This window comes from Pangasianodon hypophthalmus, chromosome 3 (genome assembly GCF_027358585.1).
Source record: "Pangasianodon hypophthalmus isolate fPanHyp1 chromosome 3, fPanHyp1.pri, whole genome shotgun sequence".
Classification (NCBI taxonomy): Eukaryota; Metazoa; Chordata; class Actinopteri; order Siluriformes; family Pangasiidae; genus Pangasianodon; species Pangasianodon hypophthalmus.
Window position 1 is genome coordinate 12,062,616 of NC_069712.1, and position 11,960 is coordinate 12,074,575.

General features: G+C 47.3%; 1 protein-coding gene across 2 annotated transcripts in view; it reads left to right on the forward strand.

Annotated features, from left to right (window-relative positions):
- The window catches only part of LOC113545306 (cilia- and flagella-associated protein 46), a 67,956-nt gene extending 56,001 nt beyond the window's left edge, over nt 1-11,955 (forward strand). The window contains exons 54-59 of one of the 2 annotated variants that reach the window (XM_026944599.3): nt 1,832-1,931; nt 2,037-2,149; nt 4,240-4,321; nt 10,697-10,833; nt 10,933-11,001; nt 11,150-11,955. In XM_026944599.3, coding sequence (XP_026800400.3) covers nt 1,832-1,931; nt 2,037-2,149; nt 4,240-4,321; nt 10,697-10,833; nt 10,933-11,001; nt 11,150-11,250 — 602 coding nt within the window. In that variant the 3' untranslated portion in view covers nt 11,251-11,955. The remainder of the gene's footprint in view (nt 1-1,831; nt 1,932-2,036; nt 2,150-4,239; nt 4,322-10,696; nt 10,834-10,932; nt 11,002-11,149) is intronic. The other variant, XM_026944607.3, reaches the window with a different exon arrangement.
- Nucleotides 11,956-11,960: the final 5 nt, after the last annotated feature.

Consider the following 11,960-nt stretch of genomic DNA (forward strand, 5'->3'; position numbering starts at 1 on the left):
GTGAGCACCTACTGACAGGGGATTAATCTTGCTCTTCCTGAGATTTATAGGAGTAATTCCTAGAAGTGTGCTTGTGTGATTATGGACCCTGGTCCTGGTTTTCATAGTCTCACTGCATATGATTATCTCGGATATTGGCTATTGTTTTGGGATTTTTTTTTTTTTTTGGTAGTTTAACAACAATAACAATCCACAGTCCTCCTCTCACACTGAATGTTTGTCAGATAAATTGCTGCAAAACTCTTGTAAATCCCACACAGGTGCAGTTATACTATCTTTAAAGAATCTTTCTTCCCCAATCTATAATCTCTAAAGACATCCAACCTCAATCCTGTTGGAGATCCATAATAGGCACTGGGGGACTGCAATGAATTTCTATCATGTGACGCTTCTGTCAAACCTCACATCTCAACCCACTAGCTGTTTATTCAAGTCCTAAGGGACTCTTTATTCCTTTAGTCCTTGCTGGAGCACAACACTCTGAGCAAGGGAAATAGATTGTGTCTCTGTAGTAAAATATAAAGTTTTGCTTTGACATTGTGAATCTCTCTAGTACTTCCCCGACCTTATCCAGCATCACTGGGCTTACAAGTCATAACTGTATAATACATATGTATAGTAGCTTTGTAGCCTGACTCCTGTTTAAGTTGCGTGACCTCTTCTTGCCCTAGATTGAAAATGTCATACACTACTTTTGTACTACACATAGCTGGATTGATGTGTGTGCCTGCACTGCTTTTATGGGATTGTCTGCAGTAGTGCAGTGGTTTTACTGCAGAAAGCTTAACTCACTATGATTAATTATTTATGATATACCATGCCAGCTGAGTGGAGCCTTTCAATTACCCATTACCCTCCCTGCCTTCAGCTTGCATCACACTCTTGGGCTATATTCCACTGGCTCATTCCAGCAGTTATAAAATAATTTAAAAAAATTTTTTTAAACTATTTTTATATTCCTAGAGTCCTTTGAGATCACCATCTGGTGTCTGGGCAATATAAGATGTTTTAGATTTTTTTTGTTTAAATTTTTTGTCTCCTTAAATTAAAATAATAATGTAGATATCTTGCCATGACAAACAATACACACAATTAATAATGTTTTAGAGCAGGGATTCTCAAATGTTTTTCAATTGAACTGTAAAATAAATTTTACAAACCCTTTCAATATAATCCAACTATAAAAATATTAGTCTCAGTATGTCGATATGTACAGTAATATTTTGCCTATGTGTTGGAGCCTTTTATTCCTGAAGTTTCCAACAATAAAACATTAGGTCCATGCTGATATTATTTGTATGCCAACTTATTTTTTTACATACTAAGGTTTGGATTAAATCCATTCAGATGACCACACAAACAGGACAATAACTATAAGAGGTCAGTAATAATTGTAGTGACATTGATAATAGTAAGCTGAGATTTACAAGACTGAAACTAAATAAATAACATCATAGATCTTATTTTGAAAACCATTGCTTTAGAGGTCTGGACTAATATATATTATAGTCCAGACCTCTAAAGCAATGGTTTTCAAAATAAGATCTATGATGTTTTTTATTTAGTTTCAGTCTTGTAAATCTCAGCTTATTATTATCAAAGTCACTACAATTATTATTGATTAGATAGGCCCTTTTTTAACTCTTATTTTCACACTGTTTTTGGTTTTGTGTATTTGTTTGCTCCTCTCAAAAGCACAAAATATTATAATTGAATGCGAGTAATTAGGGAAAAAACATCAGTTCAACAACAATGTCAAGTTTGAATATATACCATATGTAGCAGTCTGTCTTGCATTGATGTCAAATATTGTATTCTACTATACTGTAAGGGAGCAGTCCACCAGAGACCATGAGAAAGATTCTAGACATGTACTCAGAACAGTTCACAGCTCACTGGGAAGGAGTCATAGGAAGTGAGCAGCCCTGCAGGTAAGAGCTGACCTATGATACATATGCATGTATTCTTCCTTCACCATAACTCAGCATACTTTTCTGAAACAGCCTGTGTGTTTATAACTAACACATATCTCTCAGTCCTCAAGATGTGGAGCATCTGCTGACTAACTGCAGTTCCTTTATCTTCTACGGTCGAGAACCCCTTTTCACCCACATCTCTCCTGACAGACTGGCCAACATCAATCTGAGTGGTATGCCCCCAGCCCCCCCCGCCCCCCCCCCCCCAATCCCCCCCCCCAATCCCCCCCCCAATCCCCATCTCTGTTTCTTCTTTAACCCACAAAGATCAAGCTTGTTGTTCCTTTATTTTCAGCCTAATTATCAGAGTGCATAGGTGTTAAGCAGACTAAGTGTAAAAATAACTGGCCCTTAGCTGTCTCTCTGTGATACCATTATTATTTTTGGATGTGTTGACAGGGTAGTAGGAGCACTGAAGGGCAGTTTTCTACAGGTGCTTGCTGCACAAGAAGACTGTAGCAAGACCTTTAAAATTAGAACATAATTTGCAAACATTATTATATCATAGCATATTTGATGACTAATATAGTGTTTGCACAAACACCGCAGTTATTTTTATATCACTTACTCTTATTTCTACTCAGTGTACTCATTCATACACAATACATAATAGGAATGATGTGGAACAATATTTAAAATGCCTCCACCCAGAGGAAACCCATGCAATGCAATCTGCAGTTATTTTGCACTCTCGAATTTATAACTCAGGAAATATAGTTTCCTTCTCCCTGTAAAAGTGTACCCTAGACTGTGCCTTATTTCTGAATTGGGATGCCTCTGGGATTCAGCCTGTGCTCCTGATTATTTTTTCAAGCTTTCAGTCATTGGTAATGTGAATATAACAGAGATCAGTTGTTTTGTGCAGCTTATTGTGACTTACAGTGTCTTAATCTCTCTTTTAATGTCAACTGATTTCCAGTAAGCTTGCAATAAAATCATAATTAATAATACAACACTTTTTAAAATACAAATCAGAGTTTGTTTCCAATGAAAACTTTATGAACACATGTATTCTTACACTAATTATTCAGTCTATTCTTATAACTGAATAGGCGAGGATCAGAACACTATGTACAAGATATGGCATTGGTGTTACAGTCTTAGATTAACTCTAAGATTAACTCTAAAATAACCTAGAGTTAAGATAATCATGATATTTTCTTATTAGGGTCTGTTTCTTTGGAAAAAAAGATTTGTTTGCTCTCAAATAACATCAATAATGATTAAAGTATGATTGGAAAGCACAGCAGTCTGAGAGAACTGTGAGCCAGTGGGTGATTTTTATAGATTTTTTTTAAAAATAATTTTTATTATAAATTTTTTTATAAGTGTAAATGGAGCAATATATTTGAAGTTAAGCAAGCAGTGATACACAGGGGAGAATTTGGGGAATTTTTATTACATTACAGGCAGTTAGAAGGCCATCTTTTAAAGCATTGCTTTTTCATATAATTTTATTTACATGTCTTGAGCAGGAGACATCTAACTCCATAATATACCAGAATGTCATTTTAATTTTTGATGCAGATAATGGCATCATTATATTACCTATGTAAGGAGTAACACACAACAAGCTGTGGGGTTATGCTAAAATAATCAGTGCTGGGGTGGTGTCATGCTGTTACCACTTGAAGTGCATTATTTTCATATAAGCGCATGGTCTGGAATGTGTCATTCCTCGTACAATGTATAATTTATTAATGAACGACATGTCTCGCATTTTAATGCTTGACAATTAAGATTTAATTTTGTGAAACATCCAAGAGACAAATTAGTTCTTCTATATATAGCTGTGATAAACAGTCATTTCCTCACCAGCATCTCTCTCTCTCTCTCTCTCTCACACACTCTCTCTCTGTCTCTTATAAATGTAGTTTGTCATTTCACTGAGAAGCCAGAAAGTATAAACTCATCTGTACTGAAGACTTTCCCTTGTTGAGAAACTTTGCAAGGCACCAAAGGCTTATACTTGAGACTCCTCCCATAAATGTTAAATAAACGTCCCCTAACGTGTTAGAACAAGCCCATTAATATCAACCTATTGTTCACGTTACAGCCAGAACTTCTGTTCAAGCCGTGCAGTTATACAAAAATAATGCACACCTTCTGACCCATCAGATTCAAGAATTCAACCACATATAAAGTATAAAGCATTAGAATTTGATGATATATTTTATATTTGTCCAGTGATGAGAATAATTTGTCACCAAACCAAGATTATAGTCTTCTTTTTTGCTGCTTAATTTTATATCTCCATTTTCAGAATGCCAGTTGGCTATCATCCTTGGCTTGGTTCATAACAGCCCTAGTATGTGGCATCAGTCTCAACGGGATATTCAGAAGAGGTGAGAAGACACACATGGTGCCATCTGATTAAAATTTCAGGACATCACACTGTTATAAGAGCAGTGACCTCATTGACTCATGCTGGCTTGTGAAAGAAATGAATGCCCTCACTTTAAGTTGGGTGTGATTTTTAAAATATGTGTGGCAACTTGGGAAACCTTTCTCCAGTTTTTCTGAACTCAAGTTGTAGCATTTTATAATCTGGTTACCTTCATCCTTAGTAAATGCCTGGTCAGGTTCACAGTGGTTTAAATTAGGCTACTAGTTTGTTTTTATTTTGGGAAATGGAACCAAATAAATTTGTTAGAAAATAATGCAGGAAGGTACAAACAAAACTAATAACTACATGAGGAAGACTAAGAAACTAGTTCCATGCAAATCTATAGTGATTTAGCTGAAGTGGAGGAACTGTCAGATTGTTAATTCCCAGACCGTACTGATCATGCTGTCATTTCAACCTCTGTGTTTTTAATTAATTAATTAATTAATAAACAAGCAAACAAGTAAGTAATTAAGTAAATGCTTCTAGTTTAGTGCCCACTTCAGGTTTAAATCTGAATACCAATATGAATATGAATGTTTGGAGCACTACAGATACAAATAGTGGCATTATGTTACACCCCTACCACATTGTCTGAAAGCAACTGCTGTATATCTGTTTAACATGTAATAAATAAATATGTTAATAAATAAAATAGAGAAATAGTAAAGCTTACGGCCATGTTTGCCACTGCGTTTGTTAAATTGGCTCCTTACCCAGCGTAATCTTTTCAAAAAGCCTAGACAAGGTTATATAGTAAATGAAAATATTTCCAATATTTCTTCATTTTGGGGAAATAAACGTCTCCAGGTTACGTATGTAACCATGGTTCCCCGAGGGAACGAGACGCTGCGTCACGAAACGCTATGGGAACGCCCCCCGCGTGACCGCGCTCTGAATCACGTGTCTAATCCGTCCAATGGATGGGCGAGACGTCACGGGCGGGGTGACGTAGCGACCCGGAAGCATAAAAGCCCGAGCGGCGAGCCCCGCGTTAGCTTACTGGAAAATGAAGCAAGCGCCGCAGGGACGCCGGAAGTGTGGCACCGAGACGCAGCGTCTCGTTCCCTCGGGGAACCATGGTTACATACGTAACCTGGAGACGTTCCCCTTCAGGAACTCGAGCTGCGTCACGAAACGCTATGGGAACGAGTATACCCACGCCGCCAGACTTACAAGTCCCTGCCTTCAGGAGGAGGCAAGCCTAAGGCACAAGGACAGAGGAGCTGGGAGTGGCCCGGGTATCTAGGTCATAAAACCTAGCAAAGGTCAGGGGCGTGGACCATCCCGCCGCGTTGCAGATGTCCTGTAAGGACACACCTGCCAGAAAGGCCTTAGAGGCCGCCACCGCTCGGGTAGAGTGAGCCTTGACCCCCAGGGGACTGGGGAGACCAGAGGACTCGAAAGCCAGAGAAATGGATTCTACAATCCACCGGCTGAGGGTCTGCTTAGAAGCAGGAAAACCCCTCTTAGGGGGACCAAAGCAAACAAGCAACTGGTCCGCCTTTCTCCACAGGGCAGTTCTGTGGACGTACGCGTCCAGTGCTCGCACTGGACACGTACAATTGAGCTTCCGATGGTCGGGCTCCCTAAAGGGAGGAGGACAGAAAGCCTGCAGCATGACCGGCCGTGGTGCCGAGGAGGGGACTTTCGGTACGTACCCCGCTCGGGGGTACAAGAATGCTTTGGCCAAACCAGGCGCAAAGTCTAAATAGGAAGGGGCCACCGAGAGGGCCTGAAGATCCCCCACTCTCCTAAGAGAGGAAATTGCCAAGAGAAAGGCAGTTTTCAACGTCAGAAGACGGTCCGAAATCTCCTCTATGGGCTCGAAGGGGGGTTTGCAGAGAGCCTCTAAAACCACGGCCAGGTCCCACGAGGGGACCCGAGATCGAGCTGGAGGTCTGATCCTCAGCGCACCGCGGAGGAAACGTGTCACCCAGGGGTGCCTGCCCACTGACTGGCCATCGAGAGGGGCGTGGCAGGCCGCAATAGCCGCCACGTACACCTTCAGGGTGGAGTGGGTCAGTCCCGCGGAGAGGCGGGCCTGCAAGAACTCCAGCACTGTACCAACTGGGCAGTGAACAGGGTCAAGCCGGCGGTCTCCGCACCAGGAAGTGAAAAGTTTCCACTTCAGGGCGTACAGTTTCCTCGTAGAGGGAGCTCTGGACTGGAGGATGGTCTCCACAACCTCGGTTGAGAGACCGGAAGCGCGGAGTTGTGCCCCCTCAGAGGCCACACCTACAGCTTCCACAGCTCCGGGCGGGGGTGAAGATGGCCCCCCGCCTGTGAGAGGAGATCCCTCCTGATCGGAATCTCCCATGGGGAGCCGTCTAGGAGGGAAATCAGGTCCGAGAACCATACTCGGCCCGGCCAGAACGGGGCTACTAACAGTAGACGAATTCCGTCCCGGCGCACTCTCTCCAGAACTCCCGGGAGCAGAGCGACCGGAGGAAAGGCGTACAGACGCAGCCTCGGCCACGGCTGTACCATGGCATCCAGTCCAAGAGGAGCTGGATGAATCAGAGAGAACCAAAGGGGACAGTGCGACGTCTCCTGCGTCGCAAACAGATCCACCTGGGCTCTGCCGAACATACGCCATATGAGCTCCACCACCTCGGGGTGGAGTCTCCATTCCCCGGGCACCGGCCCCTGCCTCGACAGGGCGTCCGCTCCCACGTTGAGATGACCAGGGATGTAGGCCGCTCTGAATGAGAGGAGGTTCCCTTGGGACCACACAAGGATCTGGAGCGCCAGCCTGTAAAGGGGGGGCGAACGCAGACCTCCCTGGCGGTGGATGTAAGAGACCACCGTCGTGTTGTCGGTGTGCACCAACACGTGGCGGCCTCTTAGGTCTGGGAGAAAGTGTTTCAGAGCTAGAAACACGGCCAGCATCTCCAGGCGGTTGATGTGCCAAGTGAGATGGCGGCCGCTCCACAGACCACGGGCAGGACGGCCACTCATGACCGCTCCCCATCCGGTGAGGGACGCATCCGTCGCTAGCACTACGCGGCGACCAGGAGTTCCCAGGACCGGGCCCTGAGACAAGAACCCAGGTTCTCTCCACACAGCTAAGGCACGGCGGCATCGTCGCGTGACCTTGATCATGCGGAGCGGGTTTCCTCTGTTTCGGAAAAACCCCCTGGTCTTGAGCCACCACTGTAGGGGTCTCATGTGCAGCAGGCCAAACGGTATCACGTTGGACGCAGCTGTCAATAGGCCCAGCAGTCTCTGAAACTGCTTTACAGTGAGTGACCGGCCTACTTTCACTCTCGCGACCGCTGTGAGGACCGACTCGATCCGAGCAGGAGACAAACGTGCCTGCATCGTGGTCGAATCCCACACGACGCCTAGATAAGCGGTTCTCTGAGCTGGAGAAAGCACGCTTTTCTCGGCGTTTAGTCTTAACCCCAGTTCCTTCATATGGGCGAGAACGGCATCTCGATGCCGAGCCGCCATCTGCTCTGAATGAGCTAAAATCAACCAGTCGTCGATATAGTTCAGTATGCGGATGCCCTGTAGTCGCATAGGAGCCAGGGCAGCATCCACGCACTTCGTGAAGGTGCGGGGTGAGAGTGCTAGGCCGAAGGGAAGAACCCGATACTGGTAAGCTTCGCCCCCGAAAGCGAACCTCAGGAACTTCCTGTGCGGGGGAAGGATGGAGATGTGGAAATACGCATCTTTTAGGTCGATCGTGACGAACCAGTCCTCGGACCTGATCTGAGACACGACCTGAGTGACCGTAAGCATCCTGAACTTCAGTCGAGCGACTGAGAGGTTCAATTGCCGCAAGTCCAAAATGGGACGCAGCCCTCCCCCCTTCTTGGGAACAATGAAGTACCGGCTGTAGAACCCTGACTCCCTGTCGTGAGGAGGGACCACCTCGATGGCCTCCTTCCTCAGGAGAGTACGTACTTCCTGCTCCAATACCAGAGCCTGCTCGGGACCCACCACAGTGGGAAGAACCCCAGAAAAATGAGGTGGAGGCGAGCCGAACTGAATTCGGTAGCCTCTTTCTACAGTACGCAGGACCCAATGAGACACATTCGGCAGAAGTTTCCACGCTGCCAGAAAGCTCACTAAGGGAATCAGTCTCTCGAGACTGACCTCTGGTGTAATAGAAGCGGTTAGCTGGGTGCCCTGAGGCGGCGAACCGACATGGGGGAAATGAGCTAACCGCTGCGAAGGCCTCAGGAGAGGCCGCGAGCCTCCCAGACCCGCTACGTTGCCGGGCGAGAACTGGGAGAGGCGCTCGCTGGAGACCGCTGCGCCCTGAAGCACCATAGGTGGCAGGGTTGGCAGATCGACCTCCTGAGGGCACTGGGGGGACCCGGGCACCGTAAGATGAGGTGTACGCCGCGTCGCCCCAGAGGGGCCCGCCCTCGGAAGCCCTGGGCCAAAACCATCAGGGCTTCTTAGCCGCGGCCCTTCTGGACATGAGGACGGTCCTCAGATCCGCCTTAGTGCCCGAAGGGCCGGGCCCAGAGCGTCGTCGCGACTCCTGCTCCCGCCTCGGGGGAGCACGGGAGGCGACGCTCTGCTTTTGGGCCTCCCTGTAGGAGGGGGCCGTACACGGAGGGGGCTGCCCCCGCCCGGCAGCCCCACGAGCTAGAGAGCGACGGGGGAGGAACCGCTGGAACGCCGCCGCCTGAGCACGGGCCTGCTGGTATCTCTCGACGACGGAGTCTACCGCGTCGCCAAACAGGCCCGAGGGAGTAAGCGGGGCGTCCATGAGCACGACCCTGTCCTTCTCTTTCATATCGGACAGGGTCAGCCAGAGATGCCTCTCCGCTGCCACCAGGACTGCCATAGACCGACCGATAGCACGGGCGGTCTCCTTGGTGGCGCGGAGGGACAGATCAGCGGCCCGCCTGAGCTCAGCTACCTGCTCAGACGTACTCTCCCCCTGCTCATCCAGCTCTGTAAGCAGGTCAGCCTGGTACGCCTGTAACACCGCCATGGTGTGCAGACACGCACCGGCCTGACCTGCTGCCGTGTACGCCTTGCCTACCAGCGCTGAGGTGGTCCGCAGCGGCTTGGTAGGCAACGCCGGAGCCTTCAGGGACGATGCAGCAGCAGGGGACAGATAGCTGGCTAGCGTCTGTTCAACCCTGGGCATCGCCCTGTAGCCGGAGTAGTCCAGCCCCGCCACATTAGCGTAATGGGAAGACGTGGGACTGAACAACCGGGCCGAAAATGGCCTATTCCAGGACCTCGACACCTCAGTGTGGAGGTCCGGAAAAAAGGGCAGGCTCCGGGGCGGAGGTGGCGGCCTACTGCGCAAAAAACGCTCCTCCAGTCTAGAGCCCTGAGGCTCAGGCCGTGACTCAGCGGGCCAGTCAATGCTAAGCTTAGCGACTGCCCGTGCAACCACCTCGAGCAGCTCCCCGTATTGAGGAGACTGCGGCTCAGGGTCGACGCTCTCCACATCGACCTCCTCGGAGGACGATAGGTGGAGCGCCGAGTCCGCTCCCCGGGGGGAAGAAACCGCAGAGCGTGCTTCCGAGCCCAGGGAGGGGACAGAGGACCTGGAGGGTGAGGAAGGAGAAAGGGACGGGCCCGTCTCCATTCCCTCCTCCAGGTCCATCTGCGAGCCCCACGAGCGCAACCGCCGCTCTGCCTCGGCAGAAGCGGGGCCGGCACCGCGAGGCACGCTAGTGAGGGCTCCCTCCTCAAAGAGAGCCCAGCGGGAGCGGAGAGTGCGCAGCGGTAAACGCTCGCAATGTGCGCAGCCGGCTCCCTCGAGAGCCGACTGAACATGCTCCGCTCCCAAACAGGCAACGCACAGACTGTGTGTATCCCCGCCCGTAATAAATCGCGGACAGGGAGGAACACACGGCCTGAAGCGCTGCCCGCTCTCGCCCTTAGTCTTAACCTTGGCTTTAGGCATGCCAACGATAAAACACCAAAAGACAAAAATAGACAGACAATAAACACAGAGCGCTTGCTGAAAACAGGAAGCTAACGCGGGGCTCGCCGCTCGGGCTTTTATGCTTCCGGGTCGCTACGTCACCCCGCCCGTGACGTCTCGCCCATCCATTGGACGGATTAGACACGTGATTCAGAGCGCGGTCACGCGGGGGCGTTCCCATAGCGTTTCGTGACGCAGCTCGAGTTCCTGAAGGGGAACCTGATGTTTTCTTAATGTAGAGCTGTCTGTATGGCCTGTTATATGCAGAAAAATGTTGGTCTATACCTGTTTTTTCATCATTTTTGCCTGTTCAACTGAATTCAGCTGTAGTAATATCCAACACGTTTTCCTACACCACCTCTCACATGAAGAAGCACACATCACAAGATCTGATCTCCCTTGGTTGTCTTTATTTGTGTACTGTAGTAAGACCCACCTTCCTCTGGAGACTCCTTTAGAGTGTGTTCTTCTGCTCACCCTCAGTGGAGTTCACTCCATAATGCTCAACCAGTGGTCCAGCAGCACCAAGACTAATGCACACACCTTGGAAGCTACCTTGGAAAGTAGGTCACCAGCAAACACTTACAATCTCACAGACACCCCAACACACACACACACACAGAGCCCTAAATGTATATTGTGTATCTGTCACTGTGGTGTAGATCTCCTGAAAACAGGACTGACATCTGGTCAGGCTGTCCATACTTTGAGAGCATCTTTGGCCCAGAGAGGTAAGGAGAATGTGCAGGTTTGAAAGTAGATGGTTGTGATGAGTTTTATATGTGTTGCATGTGTAGCTCATGTATTTTATTAGCTGACTCTTTTTAAATTATTGCTGTAAATCCTTTCATTCATGTCTATTACCACCATCTTCCTTAGAGCCTGAATGTGCTCGGAATGAGGATGCTGTACCAGGCTGGAATTCACCCTCTGCTTTCAACTTCATCATCTATGGATTACCTAATTTAATTGTTATCTGAACGCATGGGACATTTTCACATACACCATTGCAAAGAATGTTGAAAATAATTCAGTAATATTACTGTCCCATGCTCAAATATTGACAGATATCATACCTAATACCTACTTGAAGCAGTAACAATGTCCTGGATTGTTTAGCTTTTTTCTATGTTTAACATAATACAACCTGCTGTCTGTTTTATTGCTCTTAATAAAAATTCATTTACAATAGGCTTTGGCTCCACACAACACTGGAGGAAGTGAAAACATTTATTTTAAGTGCCTATGTCCTGTCCAAGGGGTTCTAGGAGATGCTTGGGCTGGTTGAATTTAAAGGAATAAAGACGTTTACATATGGATTTACTACATTTGTTTAAAAAAGATGGGTTTGTTGCTGTGGTCTGGAAGCATGTGGGTTATAATGTTACCCCTCTCAATAAAATCAAGTATTAATTAGCCATTTAGTATAAAAGATTAAGAACTTTTTCACCTTCCAGCACAATAATCACCAAAACATGAATCCAAGTCAGCAAAGGAATGGCTTTAGAAGAAGGAGATCAACATCTTGGAATGGCCCAGTCAGAGCCCAGGTCTAAATCCTATTAAAAACCCATGCACAGGAGGTTTTTCGCTTGTAATTTGATCTGGAGCATTTTGCTAAGAAGAGTGGTATAAAATTGCCAATCAAGATGTGCATAGTTGGTAGGCTCTTATCCAAAAGACGGAGTGC